Below are 27,576 nucleotides of genomic sequence, written 5' to 3' on the forward strand. Positions count from 1 at the left end.
TTCCTCCTCTAATTCCCAACACTATAAAGTAACACCAGCTAGTGTGTTCCACTTTGACAGAGCAGGTGTCCATGTACATGTACATCAAGTCCCATGTAAGTGATAGTTTTGGGACATCACGGTGCTTAATCCATTAAAGCCCAATAAAAGCTGGCCCAATTTCATAGCTCCACTAAGTCAAAAACTTTTACTAAATAACTGTACGCAGGATATAGTGGGGTACCAATCACAAAAGATGCACATCATGTGAAATTTTGGCCAGTAACCAACTTTTGCGGAAGAAGTGTTTTCTTTTTCAAATTAATACACTGAGAGGCTCCATGCTATTTGCTCCAAGGGCTGGTTTTGGTGGACTTGGGAAGGTCAAGAATCTTGGCATCTTACTCTCTTCCTGTTCTTCTTCTCTCTGATGTCTGTGATGTTTTTCTGCATCTCCTCACACCACAACTGGAAGAAATATTTGGGGTCTGTGTAGAACTTCAAGGCTTCTTTACCGTCCTCCCTGCAAACAGACAGACAGACAGGCAACTTCAGTGCTAGCCAAACAAACAAGACCACCTGCTACTGACCACTTGTACAAAGTCATCACATTTCCATGTGGTCAACACTCAATGGATCACCAATGTTCAGTGGTGACTGTGTCTATTGTGGTCATCTACCTGCAGTGGCTCCCTCTCCCTTAGCCCAAGAATAAAATGACAACTGCTGTTTCAGAATTCCAAATATTCTTTAAAAAAACAGCTTCACTGTCATGGGAACAGACGTCCACAATGAATTCTACAGCTGTACTGTTGTTAGATTACACTGATTGTTAAGGCAATAGAAAAAGCTACAGAAGTATGGCCTGTTCAGAAAGATTAGATTATACTCTCAATGGGATAAATGAGCATGGTGTACCCCAAATATTTCAAGTTACACCTCCTTAACCCTAACCTTCCCCAACCACACAATAAAACAGTAAAGTGTTTAATTCTGTGGGGATAGGTCTGGTAGGCCCGGACAGCTGGCTTTTGCATTGGGTTTGGCATACCTCAGAAAAACAAAGTCCAACAGCCTCTGTGTACAAAGTCCCATATGGGTGTTTAACTTTGTGTGAATGGGGAAGGTTAGGGCCAGCAACCCTTGGGGGGGGTTAGGGTTAAACTAAATGTACCCCAACTAGCACAAATATGCCCATCTTAAATATACCCTGAATGGGTTGAATACATTTTGTCAAAATAAACTTAGCCCATACCCTAATACCACACAATGCAACAAAAAAAAAACCTACCCAAAATGAATGTTGCTTACATAAACATTCCTGATTTTCGAAAATCAGAAGAACTGTTCAAGGTATAATCCAGTAAACCGAGTCCCACTTGAACCTAGTTCTTTACCAAATCCCCATCAGGGGAAATTTCTGTGATTACTACATGTATAATGGCAACACCCCAATCGGGGGAAATCTGGGTCCCGTTCATCTTCCCTACCATCTTGATCTTTACCTATACTGTGACAAGACATTGAGAGGCGGCGGTGGATCACAGCGTAAGTACATCTCCTTCATGCCAGCCTGCATGGTGCTGAAGTCCAGCGTCACAGCTTCTGGTCTGATACTCGCATTGAACTGCTGAACGTCCAGCAGTTGTGTCAGCTCAACTGGAATGCAGTTGTTTGGACAGGGTTTATTTTTCTCTTAACCTCCAAGGTTACAACCTACCATGCTCTTGGCGTCACCGGAGGTGTGAAAAGGTGTGGACCTTGTCAAGAACTGGAGATGTTCCTTTGCCATTCAAAGTGCTGTTGTTGGATCTAAATTCCGTTCCTCTTTTTAAGTATTCAGGAACTGACATCTTTGTTATATCTGTCAGTGCGACTTAGCATAAATAGTATTTTGTTGACCAAAACAGAATCAAAAAATGAAAAATTTTGTTGATTTATTGAAACTGAAAAAGAATCCCCTAATAAGGTTGTCTTGAGTAAGGTCTGAGGCAGAAATTAAAATGAGATGATGGAGGCTTGATGTGATATAGTGAAAATAATCTAAGGCTAGTCCTTGGGGAAAAAGTGGGAACAATGTTCCTCAGATGTTCTGTCAACTTTCAATTTATGCACATATTTGCGCTAGATCAAATTTTGACAATAATCTAAAACAAGATCAGAAACAAGAAAAGTTCTTCCTGAAACGGTCTCTTTTCATCCAAGTTCTTTCTTCATGTCTTCCTACAGATAGGTTCCAGCATTAGATCAAGACATGGCATAAATGTTCGCTTGTCGGATTAAAGGGCAGCGTGAAAGTGTTACAAGAGCAGGGGAAACACTAAGAAATGCAACTGAGTAAGACAGGGCAATTAAAATTCATTGATCTCTACAAGCGGCGTACTGTATGTGTATCCTTCATAACCAGCTACTGTGCACTGTCTTTTGGGATATTACCAGCGAGACCAGCTACATGTAGGCTAATCACAGGTGAGTCATCGTTATGGACCATTGCATCCGGCCGTTGGAAAATATCACCATTGTCCGCGGTGAAATTAGCCAAATAAAAAATGCATGTTTTGCGGGCCCTCGCTGCCATGCAATTTGGCATTTCTAGAGCCTATCCTGAGTTGTTTGATGACTGGTGACGTAAGATGTGAGAGAAAGAATTTTCCAACAAGAAGAGCATTTTTAATCTAAAGATGTTTGGATTGGACTAAATTGTAGGAGCTCCCTCCCAAAAAATAAAACACCTCAGGCAAGGTTGTTCCATCACTAAATTGGATTATTCAGTCTCATCTCAGAGGACTACCTGCACCCCTCTTTCTTTTTAATTTGAAATGTCTCTGATGAAAGACGGGACAAGACACAGCAGGTGCAGGAGTAGATTGTCAATTTTGCAGGTTGACCGCTATTATCTGGTCTAGCGAGGAGGGGAGAATCACTGATTACATAATCATACACATTGCCCAAGATGGGCCAAACAAATTCGATTTGAAGCCTGAGGATTGTTTTTATTATTTCACTGCAAATGCAGATGACAAATTTTTGAGCAAGAGTAAAGTGAATTCCAGATGAGGAGCTGGGCCAATTGAAGACAGGTGTCCCATTTGGATTCAGCTTTGAGAGTTCACTGACATGTACATGTACTTTGGGGACCTTTTTCTATTGATTCATGAAAAGTGTTTTAATTTTAATGATCATCTACAGTACTAGTATATTGGCCCAGTCATCCACGCAAAGAGAGAGAGGAAAGTAATGAAGAAATCCACAGACCTCTCCACCGAGTATTTCCATCATTTTCAATTTTACGAAATCAAAATTAAGGTTATAAACAACTGGAAACAGTTAAAGAGATTTCTTTCATATAGAAAATTAAGCCCTTATGATTGTCACTGGTTAAGTACAATCTCAGGAGTACATCATGTCCTTAAAAACTTTGACAAAACTCTGCTGCCCTATATGCTTATTAGATTGGATTCAACTATGCACTTTGAATGGCTCTAGAAAAACCTCCAGGTCTTGACAAGGTTAACCTGCCCAGTCAGGAATCCGTACCCATTTGAGAAGAGAAAAGAAGGTTCAGGGGGTTATTCTGTGTTACCTGTAAGGGGTAAGGAGGTTGAGCTTGGGCGGTTTGTCACAGCGCATGTAGGTTTCCCGCATGGCCGAGGGCATTGTGTAATTAGCCACCACCTCTTGGTCCAGTAAGGTCGAGCTTTTGAAGGCTTTGCGCATCTGGATGTCTTGCAAGGAGACTGCATGTGCGAGGGGACGGGGGGCGGAAGATGCAGGGGAGGCAAGAGGAAGATGCAGCAAAGCAGTGCCACGGATGTACAGGACGGGCAGATGAGAAGAGGATGGAGAGAGATGACAAGATGGCAGAGGTGCAAAGATGGTGAAAGAAAGCAATTAGAGATGATCGTTAAGAAGGGGATGAGAAGTAAAGGAGGGCAGGAAAACAAATGAAGAGCACACAAGGGAACAGATTGAAGATGCAGGGAAGTTGACAAATTAAAGTTGATGGATGAAGGAGGACATTGCATTAGCAGTAAAGAGGCAAGGAGGAAAGGGTGTGAACATTGGAGAAATGGAGGGCAAAATGTAAGAATGCATGATGTGTGGATGGATACAAGAGACCAAGGAAGACACAAGAAAAAAGGATGCAAGGAAACAAACAGCAAGGATGAATTGGATGGATGAATTAAATTAAGATTGACAAGGTAAGGTGAAAGTTTAGATGTAAAGAAAGGGGGACGGAAAACAAAAGGAAACATTCAGCAAAGAGATCACAAAATTCACAAGGGGCATTTGGAAATGGAGGGCAGAGGGTGAAATGAAAGATTATTGATAGGAACAACATGTAACCGTGGGAAATGAGAAAGTGACAAAACGTCAGAAGGGGAAATGGCAAGGAAAAGGTGAGGGATATAAGATGGCAAGGAAAAAGTGAAGGATATAAGATGGCAAGGAAAAAGTGAGGGATATAAGATGGCAAGGAAAACGTTAGGGATATAAGATGGCAAGGAAAAAGTGAGGGATATAAGATGGCAAGGAAAAAGTGAGGGATATAAGATGGCAAGGAAAAAGTGAGGGATATAAGATGGCAAGGAAAAAGTGAGGGATATAAGATGGCAAGGAAAACGTGAGGGATATAAGATGGCAAGGAAAAAGTGAGGGATATACGATGGCAAGGAAAAAGTGAAGGATATAAGATGGCAAGGAAAAAGTGAGGGATATAAGATGGCAAGGAAAAAGTGAGGGATATAAGATGGCAAGGAAAAAGTGAGGGATATACGATGGCAAGGAAAAAGTGAGGGATATAAGATGGCAAGGAAAAAGTGAGGGATATAAGATGGCAAGGAAAAAGTGAGGGATATAAGATGGCAAGGAAAAAGTGAGGGATATAAGGTGTCAAGGTTGACATGGTTGAAATGCAAAATTAAAGAAAGCAGAGGGAAAATGTGTGGTGGAGAGAAAAATAAGCACATTTTTTGTTAGAAACCCATGTACCAAGCTACTGTTACCATTTGTAACAATACAGCCACCATCTTTGGTACATGTACATGTATCTAAACTTCATAGTGAACACTCAAATTTTGTTATCTGTATCGCTGGCACCTTACCACTTTGAGTCAAACCCACATGCTGAAATTGACAGATCTACACAGAATATTAAGAGGATGGCTGCATGTTATAAGCCTGGTAACCCTGCTTATGGATACTAAGGGTGGATCTAGTGTCGTTACTTTCAATCCGCTACCAGACAGTTTTCAAAGACATGGCAATTATTTGTGAAAGGTAACAAGAATGTCATATGAGCTTCACTAAAATTAAAGAAAACTGACTGGGCATAAGGAACTTGAGAAACAAGCACAAGTAAAGGCTTTTGTGGACAAATTATCCAAACAAAATCTGTCATGTATCAAAACTGCAATATGAGAGAAAGAATTTGGTAATAAATATCTATACAAAGCTGGCTTTTTTTCTTATCCATGCAGCTGAAATATAAAACAAAAATTCAACCGCAGTTTGCACCCATAAAGAGCTCATTTCAACATAAGGCATGAACCATACATGTGGGTAACTACTAAGTGTAGTCATGTCTAAGCAGTTAATGGTGCGTGGCCAGGATATATGCACCATCAAGCAAGCAGTATAGGCAAATGGTGCATATGTCAATGAATTATTCTTTGCATCATCCGATCATCCTAACAGTATCACAATGCCAGATGTCACAGGCAAGACAGAGGAAAAAAAGCAAAACACATGCAGTGAAGGGACATCAATGGAACAGATATAAGGATTGCTTCATGGGGGGAAGGGCAAACATGCACCAGGTGGACACAGGTATGTTCCTTCTGGGATTTAATTGATTGAATAGATTGATGAAACTATGATGGATACACGAATGCAAAAAGACAGAATACACATATAAGCATGACAACATTCAACTTACACTTATTAAGCTCGGCCTTGTTTAGACACAAATGCAAATTATGTAAAACTCAAACACTTTCGGTTGATACATCTTTTGTCAGGTTGGCTGTGCTTTCCTAACCCTTCACCTCCACAAACTTACCTCTGAACCTCGTCTGAGGGTTCAAATGTAAGGTGGGAACTGGGCATAAGGATTGGGTTTTCATCCCCTACCTGATGCTGTGGGTTTTCCCTGGAATATTTATCTGGGGTTTTCCTCCCACCTCTAAAACTGAACATTACTTCATTGTCTTAGTCACCATTATCCATAATCATCCTTTTCATGTAACTTGCATTCATGCTGCTGGTTGAGCATACAATACATGTACATGTAAATCAAATTAAATCCAAAAAATGACATTACACTAAATCAGAACAGCATTTTATTTGCTGTTGCTTGTAGAATAGCGTGATTAGTTGAACAGAGGTGTGTCAACAGATCCAGTGTGAATACCCCGGCACCCCCTTAACTTAAAATACAAGTCTTAACGACATGTGCCACATGTCTGCATTCCAACAAAGTGAAATCATTTCAGAATTATTGTATTCATACTTCCTTGTTCAGTGAGTTCAGAGGGCAGAAGGTCAGTCAAAAACAAACTCATTGTGGGAGTGTTGGTCTATGGACTCATGCAAGGAAGTGTTGCAGTATGGGACAGATGTGAAGTGCTTGCTCAGTATGCAGAGCTATGCCTATAACAAGAACCTCTACCCATGCTATTCATGGACGGACAGATATGTGTATTTCCGCTGTAAGTTGGCAAGTTGTGTACAAGCAGCTTTAAGTGGAAAATTACTCGACCTACAAAGCAACTGTCTTTGCTGTTGCTAAACTGTTCTAAAAGCTGGACTACAACTTACATGTACACTAGTTTGCACTGTGGTTTTCATGATTTCATTTGTATGCTTCTTGAATGTTTCAATTATGAAACCTTCCTGTAATCTGGCTTGTGAGCCATGATATGAATGCATTTACTACACCAATACCGACTGCTTAAGGTCATGTGTATAGAAAGTCTGCTTGCCTAAATATAATTTCAATTTACATGACAGGTGCATGCACCTGTTACTTGGTCACAAGGATACATGCGTTTACAATGGATATGCAGCTATACATGTAGGCCTACATCATGTTATTGCTTGTATGCCAGTAACTGTACCAAACTACTGTACATTTGTACAAGTATTCATTTGCATTGACATGTTTACTTTACATGTGTAGATTGATAAGAGCTTACATGCCCACAGAGTACATGTATAATACATGCACAGTGCATTTTCAAAACTCCAATTACCATGTATTTTATTTGCAGATTCTAAGAACACGTAGGCCTACTTAAACCAGAAGAGGTTGGTGAAAGTTCTGATGATGCCAAAATACTTTGGTTCTTTGAATACCAGCACCCCGTTGATAAGAGGAATGTATAAAGTCCCACAATTTACAAAGAGTACTGATGTGTTCCAAAGTTCCAGGTTGAGGGTTTCAACTCGATACTTTATGACATTGTTGAGCCGTTTTGTTTAGGGACATCAACATCTTCCTGAGGGCTTGTTTCTACCTAAAACAAACCAGCATCAGCCCTAATTATGATCCTGACCACTCTGGAGAGCCATGTGGGATTTAAACTGTTTGCATGAGGGCCATCTTGTCACTTTATCCCCAAGGGAAAAAAATGAAGTCCATGCACCAAAGGCAATGTGGTACTTTTTGGCATACACTCTGGGTCACCAGAATCCTGTGCATATACTTATGTACAGGTGTACGCTTCTACAGTGGCTGCAAATAACAAGTAATGCATGATTCATTAATTAATCAATCAAGAATATGCTGTGCATGTATAGACCGTGCAATGTTGTCGACATGTACTATACATAACAAAAATGATCAATTTAAGTTTTTAAGATGCACATTGAAGATGAACATGCAAGAAGACCACAATGTGCATGTGAGTTTGCTTCTGAATTAAATTGAAGATGCTGAACAGGGTCAACAATTCACCCAGGAGGGTCCTCAATTGAGAATTATGTACAAATCACATGGGGGATCTTCCTAAACAGTCCTCAGTCCTCCAACAGGTGAAGGATTGAGGAGTGTTAGGGTTAATGTATGAACCAAAGAGGATCAATCCAGGGCCCCCTGCTGCAGGTAAACACACACTTGTGTGTGTTTGTACATTAAACCTGTACATGTGTACTGTGTATCATGTACACACATGCAAGTACATGTATGTACATAAAGTACATGTACAGATGTGTACACTGTCCATGTCCTATGCGCATACATGTACACCTACATGTATGTTTGTTCAGTATGTACACAACAGGTATGCAACTTGGACTTTGACAAAAAACGAGGAAATTCCAATCTTTACTAAACAGTATTTCCAATTGTCAATGGCATGAGTGTGAATTGAGAAACAAGGAAATCAGCTGATCTGAGGAGAAGTTGCATGCCTGATACAAGTTGCTTATAAGTTTGTACGCTAAGCGCATTTGCCAATACTGCTCCAGTAACAGAATGAAAGAATTACAAACGTTTAACGATGCCATCCAGTTCCCGGAAGGATGTGATGAACTGCTGATAAAATAATTGGCAGCATGATCATTGTCAAAGCGCGCAGTCAAGGGAGACACTGTCAAAGCAGTCATGGTACCACAAATTCCACACATCCCCAAACCCTGACAACCCATTCTGTAGTTTATAAAACTAAACCCAAGGGCACTTGACGAAAATATTTCCCAACCCAAATCAGAGCTGAATTTAACCTCAGATTCTGTCATAAAAATTGTGCTGAGAGAGTGCATGTTCATGTACATATAGGAAGTACATGTACATGGGACAGGTCAAACACTTGTCATTTTACACTTTTAGTTTGTGAGAGCAATTGGCCATGATCCAACACCTGCAGCTTTATTCTAGAGGCTGTTTGACCCCTCCATCAAACACCACGGACCGCACCAGACTTGCACAGTAGGCCTATTCCTGTACTGGCAGGTACATGTATACCATAGTTTGCCTGATTCAACCCCTCTGAGTCCTCAAGTTTCAGCGCTGGCTTTTTATCTTTCCCAAATTTTCAAGCACTCGCACAAAAATGGGAGCCTAGGCACGTACATGCACAGTAACACATCGGCTTGGAACGTGCACTGATTCCCAGCGGGGATATGTGGAGAGCTGCTGGGACCTCCATCTAAAAAAATGTTACCAACCTTTTCAGTGAGCAATCCAGAAAACACACCCTTGAAAAAGTATCAAAAAAAAGATCGACCCCATGATAGAGAACGAAGGATTAGCTACAGTAAACAAATTGCTAAAGCCTACATTTTGTGACATGTCATGTCAGTGCTAAAAGGCCCTGAAAAATTGCATCAAAAGGTCCTTTAATATTGAAAAATACTACCGTGTACATGGATTTTAAATATGAAATCAGACAACAGAATTGGTTAAAATTTAAACATTTTGGCCAAGAAAACTTGTTTAATATATAAAAGTATAGTACCGGGTACATATACATCAAATGTACATGTACATGTAGTCTGTTTCCATATACAGGTACATGTAACATTTCATTCATGCTCAGAGTAAGGCACTAACAGTATCATCAAAATTACATTTTTGCTGTCATGACCTTTTAGAACTGAGCCGACGAACTACGGGGCATTGTAGGCCTGTAAGTGCTGGTGTATAATGTACATGTACATGTGTGTCTCCACACAGGTACATGTATGTATATACACTGTACATGTACACTCATAGATATATGTGTAGATCAAACACAGTCTTAACAGTGACAAACATCTTATGAACTATTGCCTTTTACCATTTCATCAATTTCACTTTGACAGAATGTAAATCACTCTGCATGACCAGTGTGACAGATGTAAGTACACACAGGAAGTCCTCCATGATTTGTGTAGTAGTGAAGACCACACAATGCAATACAGTGTACTGTCTATACACATGCTTCCATGTGTGCATGTAAATACAGGGATGAATCACTTGACAGACTAATGGCAGAAAAATTGATTGATGCCCCAAAACAACAGGTGTAGTTCCCAGTGTGGATTAAGTATAAATATTGGCCTGTGATTTCTGTATTGCTTGTGAATGAGGTCAAGGGAATGTTGGTATGTAGATTTCTATGATGCATGTCCTACAGGTGCAAACTAGGTTTACTGTACACACAATGTAAATAAAACCGTTAGTTGATTGGTCGTGGACAGTTTGTATTACCTCCCCTTTTTTGCCATGCAGAAAAAATTTGGAAAGGTAATAATACATTCATGTAATGAATTTGAGGGACCCAATTGTATTTTATTGGTGGTTTTCACTAATCGATGCTCTCTGGGCCAATATTTCCAAAGATGGAATTCATCTTGAGCATGATGAGTATAAATGATCATTTTCGATCTGACTCTTAGGCAAGAGATGCAGTGGATAAGTATACACAAAACAGTGTACATACATGTGCATACATGTATCTGTATGAATTATGGCTAGAAATCCAGGAATACAAGTTACATGTACTAAGTACATGTACATGCATTCACACATGTTTATGACATTCATGTACCGGTACATGTAAATTAGGCAAATAGTGTACGGTAAGTTTGAGCAAAATGCAAATAACTCTGTAAAAATATGTCTATGTGGCATACACAATACAAATAACGTTAATAATATACTTCATTATTAAATCCATGCATACGCACCTTAAAAATTAAATGATACGCAATGCATTTCACAGAGCACTACTGCACAAACATAATTGGAAACAGAAAAAATGCACTCAGTCAAGTCCCGTTAAAAGGCGTTATCTATTAGAGCAACATTGAGCTTAGCCAAAGCCTACTGAAAAAACAGCCCCAACCGATTCTCTGGGAACTGAGAGTGAACACAAAGGCACAGACCAGTCACAGAGTAAGCGCCGTGGGGAGATCCTGAGGGAAGGAGATGGTGTGCCGATACCCCTGAGATGCCCCCCCTACAGGTGTGGCTTCATGTTCAAAGCAGCCTCGGTTGGGGTCAGTAAACTCTGAGCATCAAGTGAGATGAGTTTGCTCGGAGGGAGGTTGGAGGAAGGGAAGAAGTATGAAATGTGTTCTCTTTTGGCAGAAAATATGTTCAGACAGGATCATGTCCTAGGGTCAAGTCGTTTGCAAGTTTTAACTTCCCATCTGACTCTTGGGCAAGAGATGCAGTAGATATAATGATTTTACAATACTAAGAATATCATAAGTGTACTTATTTGTTGTTGGAACACGATGGATTGATGATGTAGGTTCACTGTGTGTTGAAATACAGCATTTAAGGCCAAAGTAATCTGCATTTTGGTGGCACTAAGCAAGAGGCCCCTCCCCCCAACACGGAATAAATTTCTTTAGAATAATACAAGATGAAACAAAGTTAAGCTTTCTTTAGCAAAACAAACAACACCAAGCTGCAACAGGTTATTGTGAATATTGGGATGATCGGATGATTTTGGTCGAAGGCAAAGTCTGAGAAAGCACAGTTTTGCAAACCAAAATGCAGCAGCACCCTCCCTTGAGAAACTTACCATCGTCTCGCGTGGCGTCCAGCTGCTTGACTTTGACCGACAGCCTGTCAATACGGTCTTGCAGTGAGTTGGAGCGACGGCACAGAGAATGCGCCTCGTTGTAGAGATCTCCGAAGATGTCCTCGGCATGCTTGCTCAAGTTGCTGAGCTGTTTGATGATGCCGGCCAACGTGGTGTTGGTCACGCATTCTAGCTCATTGGAGATGCCTTGGGAGATGACACCCCGGCTGAGGTGGACCGGCTCAATTTCTCGTTTGACCAACGGCATGGCGACAGGGATCAAACTTCTGAGAATCAAGAGCGAGAAATTAGAAAAAAGAAATGAGTTCATATTAATATTTTCATGAGACGCATAAAATAAATTTAATGCATTAATAAAAAAATGAAAGGTGAGGAATAAATTACCAAAAAAAAAATGCATCTATCGCTCGCATGACACACTGGCTTCTGTGTATCTTACATACATGTATTCAGTACAAACGTACATATATATCCAACACTACTTATTCTTAAATCGATTGGCAGAGTATTGCACACATGGACAGGATAAAGTCCTCATGTGGACAATAAATACATGTGGATTTAACATGGGCCCTCGCACTAAGCCAACTTGAAGTTAAAACTGGGACATACATGTAAGCATAACAAACTATACAAATACTAGGCACTGCATGACCAAATTCAAGAAAGATTCCCCTTGGAAGTCTTGTTCCAAGCAGAAGTTCAATCAAAATGTCAAGCTACATGTATTCTCTCCCCATGAATTATCTCTGCTTTAATCAGGATGTAAAAAATGGCACACACACACACACACATATAAATCATATGGATCCAATCCTGCATTCTATACACCTAATGCTGCATCGTGGAGGGCAGGGTCTGAATTTTGATCACCAACTTGTCTTGCTTTTGAATCCAGTTGAGTTCTGAATATTGATTTACCCATCAGTATGCAGCAAAAGTAACAAAGGCTATCGCTGCAGGAAGTGTGTATGTAAATGATACTCTGTAAACTGACTTAAAGATCATGGATTTAAATAAAGAGAGAGTACATGTACATTTATGTTAACAAGGCCCTCCACTGCCAAAACATTTCACTTTCCTTCTCATCTGTGTTTTTAAAACAATATCAATCTCAATGAGCTTGAATTGATGACTAATTCTGGATTAAATGTTAACATATTACAGAAACTTTGCATAAAATAAACATTCAGGGTGCCATTGACATGTATATGATATGTAATTATTTCCTTCAGCAAGCTCAAATGTACAAAACAAAAACATGTACATGTATGGTCTTGTTAGAAGTAATTCCTACGGACAGAAAGCAACCAACAACCGAGGAAATTCAACAACATTAATTCTCTGTAGGCTACCCAACGCTGAGGATTCAGGTAACAGGGAAAAATTCACTGCCTTCACAGACTCTGTGAATCATTTTTCCACTGCATTTCTGTTCTCATCCTATCATCTTTAATAAGTGACAGGACGGGACACTCAAGATGCATCTCAAACAAGAAACAGAATCTACTATGCACTTGAGCCATGGGTCAATGACATCAGATACATGGTGTGCAATGCAATGAATGCTGACAACTGAACTACCGTCAACGGCTAGGTAAACAAGCCTCGCAAAATAAAGAATGAATAAATCCACGAGTTAACGAGGTACAAATACAGACGAATAAACCTTGAAAGGTGATGTAAGCACGGCCTTAGTTTTCATTGTAAATGAAATGTACATTCATTCATGTTTACATTCCAAACAGTTTACAATGCAGATTGTTCAATGTTTATAAAACAATCATGTTGGGAGTAATTTCCAGCAGTCCTCATAAAATATTAAAATAACAGGGAAAAGTAAAAAAAATGAAAAATCGACATGTTCACACGTTTTTTTTACCACCATACGTATGGTACCAAGACTCTTCAACTCTGGAATTGCGTCTGGTATTCAATCAAATTTTAATTCTCCTGATTACACCTTGTAAGGGTTACAGTTACAAGTAACCATGTGATTGAAATTATAACACTGACATGAATGACTGGCTTCTAACCATGGCCACCATATTTAATTCTATTAAACCACTCCAGTGCACCTACGGTGGTATCACTGTATTTGGGGCTGCATACTTGACCTAGAATGGACACCAACAAGACCTGGGGCGAATTTTATGGAGTTGCTGAGCACAGTTACGTGTACAATGTATCTCTACTGCTAATCATGGAAAATGTTCACTTAGCAAAACTGGTTACTGGCCAAGACACAATTCAATGTACATATACACCACTTGCAGTGGGCTCTCAGCCGATTTTTGCTTAGCATATAAATTTGTAAAGCAGAAGATCCAGCTAAATATGTGGGGTTCCATGACACCAATCTCTGTATACTTACATGTGTGTATGACATGGCCTTATGAGGGTGATTTCAGTCTGTTCTCCGTGTGTGCTACAATTACAGTTACTGTAGGCAAACATTAAATGGAGCACACAATCCTTCTTTACACAGGAGGGACAAAAAAAGAATTAAAATTTCTTCGAGAAACAGGGCTTAAACTAGCTACATGTACATGTACTAGTACCGGTAGGTAAAGATGTGGAAAATCTAACCAAAACTGTGAAGTCTGGTGAATAAACAAACAAACTACTGCACCAAATCCTGAATTCACCAAAACGACGCCCACACTGTGTGGTGTTATGAAGGACATCTATGTAAGTACATGTCCATGTCTATTTTCCAGTCATGCTGTGGCTTCATAACATGTGGGCTTCATCTCATACTTATCCTGTACATGAAAGGACCAGTACATGTCCATGTACCATCTGTGAGTATCCCATTACTGCAAAAGGGTTGGACTATACTAGGATTACACTCAGGAAGCTGCTTATAATGAAGCTGTCTGGAAACTTCCAAACCGTTATACAATAGTGATGTTAACCCAGTCATTGCCATTTTTACAGCAATTCCCCCCTCCCCGGCACACTTTAAATTACCGAAGAAAGACTACCAGTAGGTATGGCAGACTTACCAGCATGGTCAGAGATCAGGCCAAAACAAACTATTTCTTCTTACATGGTGTCTGAAAGCAGGGTTCATTTAGCAAAGGCTGAGTTTGGGCGGCTTGTTCTCATAGTTCATGAACAGCTTTATTTGTAATTCGTGGGTTGGCCGCTCGAACGCCGGAAACAAAACATCTGGTAATTGCTAGTACATGTAGTTAGAGGTAATCAACAGGCAACATGGCGGCATCCATGCACAGTATGTAATTCAAAGTTAATGTTTGGATAACTCGGCTGAATTCTTTTAAACAGGAGTATTCATTTTTTGTGTTACGGAAAGTAATTAATGTTAATTTTGCAGAACTTCCCATCGTGTCTGGCTTTGTAAGCCATTTCTCTACTTTTTGCAGCTGTTTTTCTGTACGTTCCTGTAAAACCGTGACGAGGAGGTGGTGTGCTCCTGTTCCCAGAACAGTGTTCTGGAGTCATGTTCCTACCGTTCGAGCTTGAGAACAAGAAACCTGTGTCAAGAACAGGTCGCCCGAACTCGACCCATGTGTTTATTTATTTATTTGCGATTTAGTGTGTAGGTACACTATGCATTAACTGGTTCAAAATACCAACAGCAAGGGAAGTCTGGTGGCTTTGTGTCAAAGGGTACATGTACAAGCTAAAAGCATAAATTAGTCCGTTGAACCTTTTCGTACCACATTCAAACTACAATACACACAATTTTTCTTTCTTTCTTAAATTCATATTTCTCAAAAAAAATTTACAGTTGTGCCATCAAAAAAGGGTAGGTTGGGAAACAAGTAGCATAAAATTTAAGGCCTCTTAACCCTAACACTCCTCAATCCTTCACCTGTTGGAGGACTGAGGAGTGTTAGGGATAAAGATGCATAGAAAGTTCGGTTTGGGGCCTTCAATACACTTTGTACAACATATTCTCTCATACACTGTATTTCTTGAAATGCTTTCCCATTGAACGAGGAAATACCTACATGGACATGTGCAGTGAAAGCCCATTGCAGTTGTACATTTATGCATTCTACATGTACAAACTTCAAGCAAGGTCATGGGTAATACCACACTTCCTTTTTAAAGGCACGAGCAAACTTTTCTTTCAGCATGTAATTTGTTTAACCCTTGTACCCAGTGCCCAGTAGGCCTCTTTTAGGATAGGCAGGCCATGCAATGTACACACAAACACATTGGGTGATTATATAAAATAACTGATGTACATTAAATTGTACATGTACCAATCAGGATCTATACTACAGTGTAGTTACTACACGTTCCTGAATAAAGCATGACATTTGTTTTCTGTCCATTTTTTTCATGAAAATCCATCCTCCCTTTCTCTAGTTTTAACCAAACATGTTGCAATTGCTGAATATTTGAAAATGTGTGCGAACAAATACATTTAAAAACAAAATGAGCATTAACTTCGAAAAAGTGTCTTGAAAATACAGAATTTCCCTGGCTGAAGTTATTTTTCGCCTCAGGCAATAACACTGTTTACAATTACGTCTACATGTACATGTTGACACAGCATCCTTATTGGCTAGAAAACATCACCAGCTCTGCAAACCATCCACTGCCTGGGTTGATGAAGTTTAGTCATGCCTAACCCAGATAGGTCAGCACCTACGCGGCACAGAACTTTGCCAAAGGTCAGGGGAAAGGAGATGTGCATAGTATATGTACATGTAAGTCAATGCATTACATGCGGACAAGTACATGTACATACATAATGATGCTCCAGGCAAAAATATACACGTACAATGTACAATGTGCATTGTAAGAATAACTGCCAACTACATGTAGCTACATTTAGCAAGTACATTTTGACATTTATGTGTGTACTTCAAGATAACGCCCAGTCTATCAGTCATACTGCATGTAAATGGCAACATTCACTAAACGTCCAGTAAATGTCATTTACATTGTGCATGCATGCATGATATGTCTCCAAACGACAGTACCTGTCCCAACTATAATTGGGCTGGTCCCACCTGCATACTGTATAGATTAGAGTTGGGACAATACTATACATGTAGGTGGGAAGTAACATTTCAAATAATATGACGATAGGAAGGTCATGGATCACTACAATCATATTTGTCAATTTTTGTTCCTGTTCTACCAATTTTGGTTACCGGTTAACTGACTGGTAGTTCTGTACATCCTGAACACTTACTTTTACTTTCAATACTACTGCAAGTTGTTGGAGCATCAAACCATTTAATGGAAAGTATCTTCCTGGTGATACAGTGTGTATATGCATACGGGGGACCAGTGCAAAGGAAATATACACATGTGAACCTGGAGATATTCATCCATGGTGTACAAAAAAAATAAACCTCAATGTCAAAAAGTCCAAAACCTGCCATCAGTGTTTAAGCTAGGATTTGAAAAGTGGGAGTGTAAAATGAAAAACAAGGAGTGCAATCTTGTTAGAGTTCAAAGTTTGTGCGTGAACTTGAAGCACGCAACATGTGCCTTCGTAAGGGCCCTGGAAGCTCTGCCTATTTTAGATACTCTCTGGTGGTTTCTGATGAATTTCTGACATTTTTTTCCGAGGTTTCTGCCTTTTCTAAAAAAAAACCCAGCTTTTAGAAAAAACCTAAATTGTAAAACCGTGTGCAATTGTTTTTTTATATAGTGTGATTTAAACAGCCCTGCAACAAAGAAGCGAATGACAAACTTTGAACAGATTTCGCATAACCACTTTATTTTGTTTTTTGTTTTTAAATGGTATGCAAGTAGTAATGCAGGTCAGTACTTGACACACGTTGTTGTGCCTTTTTGTTTGCAATACAGCACATTGAGATTATTATGTGATAAGCAAACAAAAATAAAGAATGATATAAAATGAACCACAGTGTTCCTACATGCATGCTTCCTTCGGCAATTTGGCTAAGAACAAGCAAATTGAGTACAAGACTTGACTTCAATGTGAATGAAAAAATATATGTCATACATGCATAGTGAGTGTACATGCAGACTGTACACGCACCCACGAACACCACAGGCCGGCCACATGGTCACGCTTGAGCTCGAGTCTGAACATGGCATCAGAAGAGTTCAACAATTTTTCCATCGTCACGCACGGTAGAAGAACCTAAACAAGCTTTATGCTGATTATTGACAATAACAAAGATTACATGAAGGTCAGCCCTCGCCTTCAAGAAGAAATCCGTTATTTTTTGTTTCATTCTGGATGAGTATGTTAACCTCGTCCCCATGGACTACCTCGTGCGAGAGTGGGCGCAATATGGCAGCTAACGATTGCCATGGGAATGAGGTTAATTGCATGTACGATCGATCACTGGTGAACAAGCAAGGCTCTCTGTATTCATTTTGTTACAACATGTTGGATACAGTGCTGCAGTTCATTACATATTTGTAAGTAAGGGAACCCGCCTGCAGGCGTTGATACGTTTGAACCAAACGTGAGTTATTTTGAGTGAAATTATTAGAAACGGGTCAAGTCGTCCCCGGGTCAAATCATCCCTGGGTCAAGTCGTCTCCCACTAGTTCTTACAAGTGTTGTCGTGCATGTAATTTTCTTTTTAGGTGCATCAACCATACGTAGAAGAGAAAGAAAAACAAGACAGAGATTTGTACCGGTACATGTACTCACAAGTTTCATTCGTTCTACACAGCTGGCTGGTGGCTTTTGAAATCTACAGTGACAACTTGACTTGGGGACGATTTGACCCGGGGATGACATGACTTGGGGACGACTTGACCAACATTCAAATTATTTAATGGAAGCAAAAGACTATAACTCTATTGCTGCCCGACCCTGTCAAAATGTTAAGAAAGGGAATTTGTAAAATCTAAGTTACTTAGACTAGATCTATCATTTTTTCCTCCACAGCCATGTGCCAAACGACATGATAACTGCCCGCCATGCCCATGCTGCCCCTTCATTTATAATTTAAATAAGGTGCCAATTATAACCAGCTCTACTGCATGTACTTTGTGAGATAAGTTATGTGATGTACACGCGCGTGTATGGTGTACATGTACATATAGAGTGCATGTACATGTACTGAGGAAACATGTAAGAGCCTAGGCCTATGCAAATTGTACGACGCTCAGTCAACGCTATGTCAACAGTCCCAACCCTTAACCCTGCTGTCACCAAAATAAGAAGAGCAAGTCCCGTGATACATGTGATAAATTATGACAAAAATGCAATTATATTGACAAACACGTAAAGAGCGTAATTCAACATACCGTCTGCCAGAAACATTCTTTACGACAATCGGTAAATGACTTTCCTGCGATGAAAAACAAACGACATACGAAGCACTTCCCACTGATTAAGTTACACGACTTAGCGGAAGTGCTGCAGAAGAAGTTCAATATGGCGGCTGGTAAAGTGAGGGAGTTCACCACAAGGGGGCGCAAGTCACTTTGCTTCGTAATCCCTTAGCATCATAGACCGCCTTGACCAAGTCCTAAAAACCGTGCAGAGAGCTTCTCAGTTTAGCCCGGGGGGGGTCTGTTTCCCCACCCCTCGCCACCCCCATAACGCATGTGTTGTAATGAAACAAAACATAATCGGAACTGAACTGCAAACAGGAACAGAGGCGTCAATAACAGTAAAAAATTTGATGGGCAACTGGGTCAATTAACAAATCAAGGGCACTGGAAGATAGTGACCCTCGTTCGCCCCACTGGTCCCCCGGTAGTTAAGTCAGTGAATAGAAATCATGGAATTCTGAGACCTGTTCCTACTATTCAGAAAAACTATGAACAGTGTAAACCGAAAACGAAGACAATGTACAACCTAAGCTAAGCTGATGACGAAGTTGTCAATAGGCCTAAGTGGCGCCTCTCTGAGAATAATTATTTTGAAAATGCAATTATTTCGTCTGTGGAATGATAGGCTTTCTCTTTTATAAAGTTAATTAGTATGCGTAAAGCTGTTTGTCAGACCCGTGGCCAAGGGGGCCTTAGGGGGCCGCTCCCCAGAGGGAAGTTGCCCCCCCCGCAAACACCATAAGCATGAGAAATATATTTTGTTCCTGTGATATGGCCTCCTTAGCTGATACCGTGACCTCCCTTAATGCCTGAAGCTGGCGTAGGTGCTGCTGCTAGTGTTCGTGGTTTCAGTTACTTTAAAAAAAGCAATGTCCCCGTCAAGGCCCCCCCCCCGCTCGCTGCACTCCATTTATAGAATCTCAGCAACGGTTTAGTTTATGGGGAAAAGGGAATGGAAGCATTCTTTCGACATTCTGAACGATTTCACAGGCAGAATTACAAACGAATAAACATCATAGCGTATTTCCTCCGTTCACTGAGGTTTTTCATGATTTGCTTCCATGATCATTTTTCGTATCAAATATCAATGGTTTCAGTGGAATTTTGCACTTATATCGCGAAACAACCATTCAGGAGGGATCGGGCAAAGCGATACAAAAACAGGTGTGGAAACCAGAACCGACTGAGAGCAAAACAATAGGACAAAAAGTGTAAAATTCAATTCAAAGCGAACCAAACTGAGCCGGCCATTGAAATTCCCGTCCGATCAGAATATTGCCTAAAACATGGTGTGGTCGTGATGACTATGAATGGTATGCAGAAGTACACAAGGCAGGGAGAAAATAAGCTACGTGTTTCCATATGTAATTACAATCGGTCATTACCAACACAGATGTGGAACTTTAACGATTGTAACACATGTACTACATGTGCAACGCGCTCAAAATAGCCTTGTTTGGGTATGTAGGTCCTATGTAGTGAGTCAGTCACGATGACAGGTAAAATTCTAATCACTTCATTTTTTACCGGAGAGGAAAGCGAGAGGAAAAGGTGAAAGGGTAAAAATACAAACAGTAAGAATTCTTGGAACGTGTCACATCATTTAAGCGGTATTACATACGTTTCATATCCTAATCTTAGACTGAATTTTGATCCCAAACTTAGAGTGTCTGCTTGAAGGCAATGGGGATCCAACACCAAATTTTTAGGGTCCAAAGTTGGGGATGTTGAGGGGGGTGGAATTTTCATGCAACCTTTACTGGCCTTTCTGAGGGGTGAGGCTAGATTCTCGAGAAGGAAAAAAAATTAAAAATCACCCTTCTCTCATTAGTTTAAAATAAAACAAAACTGAATAAATCCCTCGATCCACCCTTGTTTTGAATTTAAAAGCCAAAAGAATATAAACGCACGCAACTAGGTTACAAAATAAAACTCGTGCAAAGGCCGGATCCTCTAAAAGGAAGAGCTTATTTATTTTTGTTCCAAACAGAAAAAAATGGGGGATGAAGCCTACGCAATAATTTATGTACATGTACATTGGAATTACATTGTCTAATGATGCCAACATTATGACATGATTCAATTTAGAATTCAATGAGAAAAAATACGGTAGATTTACCGATGACAGAATTTGTCCCGAGGAGCAGCTGTCTTAATATTCCAGCAAAAGATGTTTTCCGGGTTTGTTCAAATTCTAGTCTTTGCAAGGGAGTATCATAGAAGGTCATGGGAAAGGGAGGTTCCTGACTGTTTAGCAATTCTGGGAGCTTGACGATTGAAATAAAAAATTGAAGAAGGCATGAATTTACAAAGATCCCTATATTACCACTAACCTTGTCCTAGGGTCGTTAGGCGGTCTCCTCAAGCCGGCGAACTGATATTCGCTTGATCTCCAACCAGTTGCCATGGTTTCTCGGCCGAAAATGGCTGTCATTCTGTGTCAAGATGAAAGTCAACACCTTCCCTGACGCTTCAAAAACCAGAAAGAGTTTATCGTAAGAGAAGTTTTCTGAATGCGAATACGGGCGATCACCCACAAGCAAAAAGAGATGGATATTCAACTCGCCAGGATGCTGCAACCAAACTCCGACACCGTCATCCCGGAAGCTTTGGGTCAATTTACCGAGCGCCGTGTTGTGATTTGCGTTGTCCGTGTGTTGTCCTGAGGGGCCACATCACGGAAGACTCTGTTGGTTCACTAAACATCTTTTTCCTCGCTGGCCTGGCGGATAATCGTCTTATTTATACTCACGGGGATGAACAAGGAAGATTCTCTGATGTCACCAAGCTGTGACATTTTGATTTAGCTTACAAAAAGGTATGGAATGAGGAAGTATGTACGACACAGGCGTATGGTGCGCAAATCAAACGGGCAGGCAGGAGAGTACACTTGAAATAGTGTGATTCACGTTGATCAATGGATGCGTGCGAGGTAATTTACGATCGATACTCCATGAGCGGAGCTTTAGCCTGGAGTCAGTGTGGGGGGGGTCATAACACACTCTGATATCAAGCATAACAAGCATAACTACAAGCTGAGGTAGAGGGGATTAGGTTTTTACACCCACTTTTCCTACCAGAAAATATAAAAAAGGAAAAAATGCTGGCGGGAGGAAAAAACCGATCATGATTGGTGGCGCGGGATAATGTCCAGGATACCAATTAGCCAAGCTGGGTACAGGTGTCTCCGAGAGGAAAATGGGAAAAGGTCTAAGAACATGTTGAGTACAAATAGCTCTTTCCACCCAATTATTGTTTGCTATCCAAAGTGCCTTGAAAAGCGACAGCGCGAAAATGATTTAGAACTTAAAGCAGGTTTACCAAGCATTTCGAATTTTTAAATTAAAATGAAGCCCTTCTAACTAAAAATCTCCTCATACATAACTCATATCCTTCACCCCTAGTCCTACCTCCCCTCGCTTCTATCCAAAGCATCTAGCTTTCGGTTTATAACTCCCTCCCTCCATCTTTCTGTGAAGGTGCCTTGCTTGCAGTCAGATATTCGGCAACAGCCAAAATTTTAAAAACTCAGATTGTTCTTTATTTTCATATGCAGCGAGGTATGAGACGGAGAGAACCCCCCTGCTTTGTGTTGGTCACTGTCTCGCAGGGATCTGGGAATTCCTTTCAGACATCTTGGGAGGATGTGTTAAGTAACAATAGTCTGGAATGTGTATAGGGATTGGACATGTTGGGGGGGGTATCCCTCGGTCTCATTTCTTGCTGGGTATATTTATTTTGGTTTGAACAGCACATCCTGAAATAATACACTTTTGACTTCACACTTATATCTCACAGAAAATAAACGGAGTAGGAAATAAGAAAGCAAATTATAAACACTTTTCCCATAATGACAGCACAAACAAGTATTTGACAACAAAGACTCAGGGCATTTGATGTCAATGCATTTATTTAAAAACCTTGTCAATATATTCATGAAAGAAAACCTTTTAAGACAGATGCTATTAAACATAATTGTTTAGTTATTTAATGTTCAAGCTAGGGGGCCTGGGGATTCCCCAGTGAGATAATTACTTTTGATGTGAATATGAACTCTGACCTACTGGTCTCTGACACAAGATTACTGCATGGGTATGAGCGTCCCTTGCGGTGTGCAGACTTAATACGTTATCTCAAAGCCACGCCCTTTCGGCCAGAAGTCACTAACATTTATATTTTGAAAGGACTTGAGAGGTTTCAGGGCTTCTCTCAGTGACAGTTCCCATGCTTGAGACCTGCACCTTGGTGGGCTGGTAGTCACAAGATGGCTCCTTATGAGATAACTTAAGCCCTTTTCCCTTTGGCTTTAGTGTTCATATCTATTTGGGTAAACTTTTAGATGTCAAGGGAATCAAGCCACAGTTGCCTTGAGACCACTTTTTGTCTGGCTTTGCACCTCTTAATCTCCTTAATTGGTGGATGGATCTCTACCCTCCTAACAACTGCACAAGGACTGGACTGCTACATCAATTTAATCAAAGGGTATTTAATGTTGTTACATGTGTCAAAATTTGATACTTAACAAAGCTGAGATTGGTAGACCATAATGACAAATGAGAAAAACCATCTCTGGGAAAAACACCTGATGCTTCAATAATTAAAGTGGCATAAACTATGAAAAGCAGGGAGGGGTATGATGCATTAGCCGTCCAACACCCTCAAAGATGCCTCAAGCTCCGCCCTTGGAAACTCCACCTGTTGTTCATACCATTTAGCGACTGTCAGTAGTTCTTTCTCTTTGAAACTCGGACCAATCAACTGTATTCCTATGGGCATGCTCTGTGAGGAAAGCGCAGCAGGCACAGTAACTGCTGGAATTCCTGCAGCAGGAAAAAAAATTCACTCCTGGATCAAAATGGTTACGTAAGTTTCCATCAAGGCAAGCTGTCAAAACAGCAAACAAGATAAAAACCACACAAAGCCTATGGTTTTCTTTATTCTTCCAATGGGCAGAAGTTGTAAACTGACCTGCTAAATTAACAGCCAGCAGCAGACAGTCCTCAATCTCTTGTCGTTTACGACTGTCAAACATAACAAACTCTTGGTAGCTCTTGGCACTACCAACTGCAGCTGGTGTTAGAAAGACGTCGATTCCACTCTCAAAGGACTTGCAGAAATCCTCAACCACCAATCGGCGAACCTTCTGGGCTTGAAGGAAGTATTTTTCGTAGTTGCTGTGTGTGTGGCAAGATGTTAACCACAGGTTTCAAGATAAGCACAATGAAGCTTGAAGAGAACTTAACTCAAAATTACCTGTCCAATAGTGAAGGTCTTATACCCACCCATCTGCCAGGCATGTAGAAATCAACACTGATTTTAATCCAAGGAATTGTGGATTAAGCAACGCAGCTTTTAGAGTGTTTAGCTATTTAATACAAATACTACTGGTATGGGTTCGAACCCTTGACCACATGCTTGTAAGTACATGTCTTCCCAACTAAAATACCAAGCTTGGTAGAATCTGTCAACTTTAATCAAAGTATATCACTTTCAGTAAAAGTATTCAGAGCAACTGAATTTTGCTTACTCTTTCAGAAGGAAGTAGTTACCAGCTAAGATTCTTCCTCTTACAATGTCATTGAAACCTTCGTGTCTAGTCGCAGCGTAAAGCTCTTCGGTTGATTGGTAACCATTTGCTCTATGTCCTGGAAACAAAAGTGACAGATGTTTACAAATTTAGGAGCAGTCGACCTACAGCGTCAAGATTAAGACAAGATGATCTTGTGATTTTTTCCTCACCGTATTCTATGCCATCATATCTAGCCATGTTGGAGGCGATTTCAACTGGTCCCAACACAGAGTAACATAGAAGGGACAGTTGGATGTGCGGCAGAGAGACCTTCGATACCACAGCCCCGGCATTCTCAAAGATGTCTGCTGCCTTGGACCAGGCCTGGATGGCATCAGCTTCCATACTGGGTGGATGGAATTCCTGGTGAAAAGGTTTAACAAAGAATGCTCTATTTCAAAATGTCACAACAATACTCCAAACTGACGTAAACTCTCATTAAGACTACCAAACAATAGAAAATTAAGAGTCAGTTTTAAGATTCATGCTTTCACTTTGAGTGGTTATATTTGTTGTTGAGCGGGCTGCTTTATTTTTCATAATGAAACACACCCCTCGTCCCATGATTTTTACTTCAATTGTTCCAATTGCTTAACCAAGATCTTCACCTGTGGGATTCCGACGCGTAGTCCTTCCACCGATATATTTTCAGGAAGTTCAAAAGATTGGAAAGGATTCATGACAGTGGTAGAGTCTAGAGGATCATGGCCAGCCATTGCACCTATATGTTAAGGAATGCCAAACCACAACTTAGTAGGAACAATGGTCATAAAAAATGGTTAACAAATTCTCACTGCCCTTGTTCTGTCCAAATAAAATGTCTTTTTATTGGTTTCTAACTGCAGAACCATTATGTCACATTGTATTATATTGTGCTGGATGTCTCCAATTTTTTCAAGTACAACAAATTCTTGGCAACATTGTGAAGAATTTTGGGTTAATTCAACAAGGAATGAAAAACTCTACATTTTAATATAAAGAAGAAAATGTTATGCAAATTATCACAGGATTAATGGAGTTCTTGATTTTGATTTTTAAACCTTGAGATGTTAGATCTTTGGATGATTTCCTACCTAAGACAAAAGCCACATCATCCACAGATTTTGTGAATATACCCGGTACATCCAAGGAGTTGGTGAGTGGAATCAGACCATGCCTGGAGCAAAGCCCGTAGGTCGGTTTGAAACCAACGACACCACAATGTGATGCAGGAAGTCTCACCGAGCCACCAGTATCAGATCCTAGAGCACTTTCAGCAAAAGAAAATGAGACAATGAGCAAATAAATCTATGTCCAGCGTATTCTGCTAGAGATAATTTGACAAATGTCTCTTAATCTGACTCACGCAAAGCACATTCCACTCGCTACAGCTACAGCACTGCCACCAGAGCTACCACCAGCCACAAACCAACCATCGTTCTCACTGTCCACTGAGTCTAATCTGACCTCTGACCCCTCTTGTCTGACTACTGCATGATGGGACGATTCTGAAGACAAGAGGGGATGACGCCAAACATTCTGGACTGGGCCATGTACAGAGTCAACGGAGCCGGTACTGTAAAAGCAGGGGAAAATAACAAGACGTGAGATAATAAGTCTCAATTCTATTACAAAAGAATTCAAATTACAGATTTGTTCAAAAGAAATGTTATCAAAATGAAAAACTAAGCTACAGAAGACTAACTAAGAACTACTACGAACTATGGAAGATATAGAAAAGCAGAAAGATAGGGAAAGAGATAGGTTTCTTTACCCCATAGCAAACTCATCCATGTTAGTCTTTCCCATTAGAACAGCGCCCTCGTCCAGCAGTCCCTGTACAACTGTTGCTGTGTAGGGTGGGACATATCCTGCGGGAATTCAGATCGGGTTTACAAATTGAGTTCAAAGGGAGACTTTGTCGGTTTATCCTTTGAGAGGAATGGCAACGAACTCAGAAGGGTCACTGGATTGCTACAAGTGTGGCTTACCAGCCAGCATGTGGGAGGCACAAGTGGTTTCCATGCCTGCGGTGCTGAAGTTGTCTTTAGCAGCAACTGGGATCCCATCAAGTACGCTCTTGGCTTTCCCTGAAAAATGGGCTGAATTTACTATTATGAGCTTCAGGGAAAAATCATCACAATGTAAAAGGCATTTTAAAATCTAAAGAATAATTCACTGTGTGAAAAGTTAATTAAATCTCTCTATAAAAGTTGTGAAACACACATGAACTAGTCTATTCCAAAGAGCACTTGCTTTGAATGACAATGCCCTTCTTAAATCCTGTGTTGTAACACTTTTGTTTACCTGAGGGAACTTTTTTGGGGGGGGTTGAAATCACAGCATGGGTGGCTATATTGGATTGCAGTGCTCTGTGGGTTTTAAACGTTTCATACATTACTCTACATCAACGAACCTTGTGTGATTCTTTCCCCCGACTCTTCAGCCTGTTTCTTAGCAAGTGCCGGAGTCAAAGTAAGAAATGCATTCAGCTGTTGAAGACTTTTGGCTCGTTGCATACATTGTTTGTATAACTCCTCCACAGTGAGAGATCCATTGCGTAGTCGCACAGCTACCTAACAAAACATTTCAAAATGGACCACAATGACCGATTGCTAGTAAATAAAAAAGCACTTTCTTCGTGCCAAGTTTTCGGTTTTGGGGGACTTTTTGTTCTAATTTTTTTTAGTGGGCTTTCGTCACCGCCTAACGTCAAACTCAAAGTTCTAGGCCTACTCCTTCTCTAGTCCAAGTGCAATTTACTCAGACCGCTTCTACTCCTACTCGGCAATGTCCACAAGTCTGGATTTCATGCAGATTGCAGAGACAGCTAAGAAATATGAGAGGTATGTAACAACCTGTTCTAGACACCCCTTCCCATCTTATTTTGGGCCTCCTTCCATATCCATGCCTCCACTCCGCCCTCCCTACCTACATAACCTAAGACGCATAAACATGCCAAAATGAGTTTCCTTGCAGCACGATCATTCTTTTCAGAACACCAATAAATTAGAACAACGCCTGTCTAGGCTACAAACCTCACGTATTCTTTCCATAAGCATGTTGGACACTCTTTGATTAGTTTCAAAGCAAACAGTTCCGTCAAAAAGTAGAGTCTGCTCAATGGCTGCACGCGCCCAGCTGAAGGAAGTTACCAGACGATTCTGCGGTATAGGCCATTAGTTTATCAAAAAAACAAATTTAAGGAGTTCGGGAACTAGATCACTACCAACCGCAAATAGAGGGCGCCCTCAA

The 27,576-nt window shown here is 40.5% G+C and overlaps 2 protein-coding genes across 5 annotated transcripts in view; both read right to left on the minus strand.

Moving 5' to 3' along the window:
- The window catches only part of LOC110974450 (uncharacterized), a 28,506-nt gene extending 6,873 nt beyond the window's left edge, over positions 1–21,633 (minus strand). The window contains exons 1-4 of one of the 3 annotated variants that reach the window (XM_022226098.2): positions 21,107–21,633; positions 11,496–11,782; positions 1,485–1,638; positions 385–502 (exon numbers count right to left, since the gene is read on the minus strand). In XM_022226098.2, the coding sequence (XP_022081790.2) occupies positions 385–502; positions 1,485–1,638; positions 11,496–11,782; positions 21,107–21,207 (660 nt within the window). In that variant the 5' untranslated portion in view covers positions 21,208–21,633. Of the gene's footprint in view, positions 1–384; positions 503–1,484; positions 1,639–3,562; positions 3,717–11,495; positions 11,783–18,743; positions 18,895–21,106 lie in introns of those variants that run through there. The other 2 variants (XM_022226097.2, XM_022226100.2) reach the window with 2 other exon arrangements.
- Positions 21,634–22,657: 1,024 nt separating this feature from the next.
- LOC147796552 (glutamyl-tRNA(Gln) amidotransferase subunit A, mitochondrial-like) lies at positions 22,658–27,474 on the minus strand. Of its 2 annotated transcripts, none has more exons than XM_087146919.1 (11): positions 27,360–27,474; positions 26,738–26,897; positions 26,313–26,411; positions 26,096–26,192; positions 25,688–25,897; positions 25,416–25,591; positions 24,951–25,063; positions 24,513–24,705; positions 24,301–24,418; positions 23,742–23,947; positions 22,658–23,593 (listed from the first exon to the last, which is right to left on the minus strand). In XM_087146919.1, the coding sequence occupies exons 1-11, from the start codon at positions 27,381–27,383 to the stop codon at positions 23,415–23,417; spliced, it is 1,575 nt and encodes a 524-aa protein (XP_087003045.1). In that variant the 5' UTR covers positions 27,384–27,474; the 3' UTR covers positions 22,658–23,414. The 2 variants fall into 2 exon arrangements, with proteins under 2 accessions (XP_087003045.1, XP_087003046.1); XM_087146920.1 differs by having other exon boundaries at positions 26,738–26,893; positions 27,360–27,463.
- Between the last annotated feature and the right edge of the window lie 102 nt (positions 27,475–27,576).

The sequence above is a fragment of the Acanthaster planci genome, linkage group LG15 (genome assembly GCF_054643075.1).
Source record: "Acanthaster planci isolate LZ-2023a linkage group LG15, COTS_SCS, whole genome shotgun sequence".
NCBI lineage: Eukaryota > Metazoa > Echinodermata > Asteroidea > Valvatida > Acanthasteridae > Acanthaster > Acanthaster planci.

Coding starts and splice junctions, on each gene's coding strand:
- LOC147796552 (XM_087146919.1), bottom strand. CDS start 27,383: ATGCTTATGGAAAGAATACGTGAG. Junction 25,898..26,095: donor ATGGATGAGTTTGCTATGGG/GTAAAGAAACCT, acceptor CTGCTTTTACAG/TACCGGCTCCGTTGACTCTG. Junction 25,064..25,415: donor TGATGTGGCTTTTGTCTTAG/GTAGGAAATCAT, acceptor CTTAACATATAG/GTGCAATGGCTGGCCATGAT.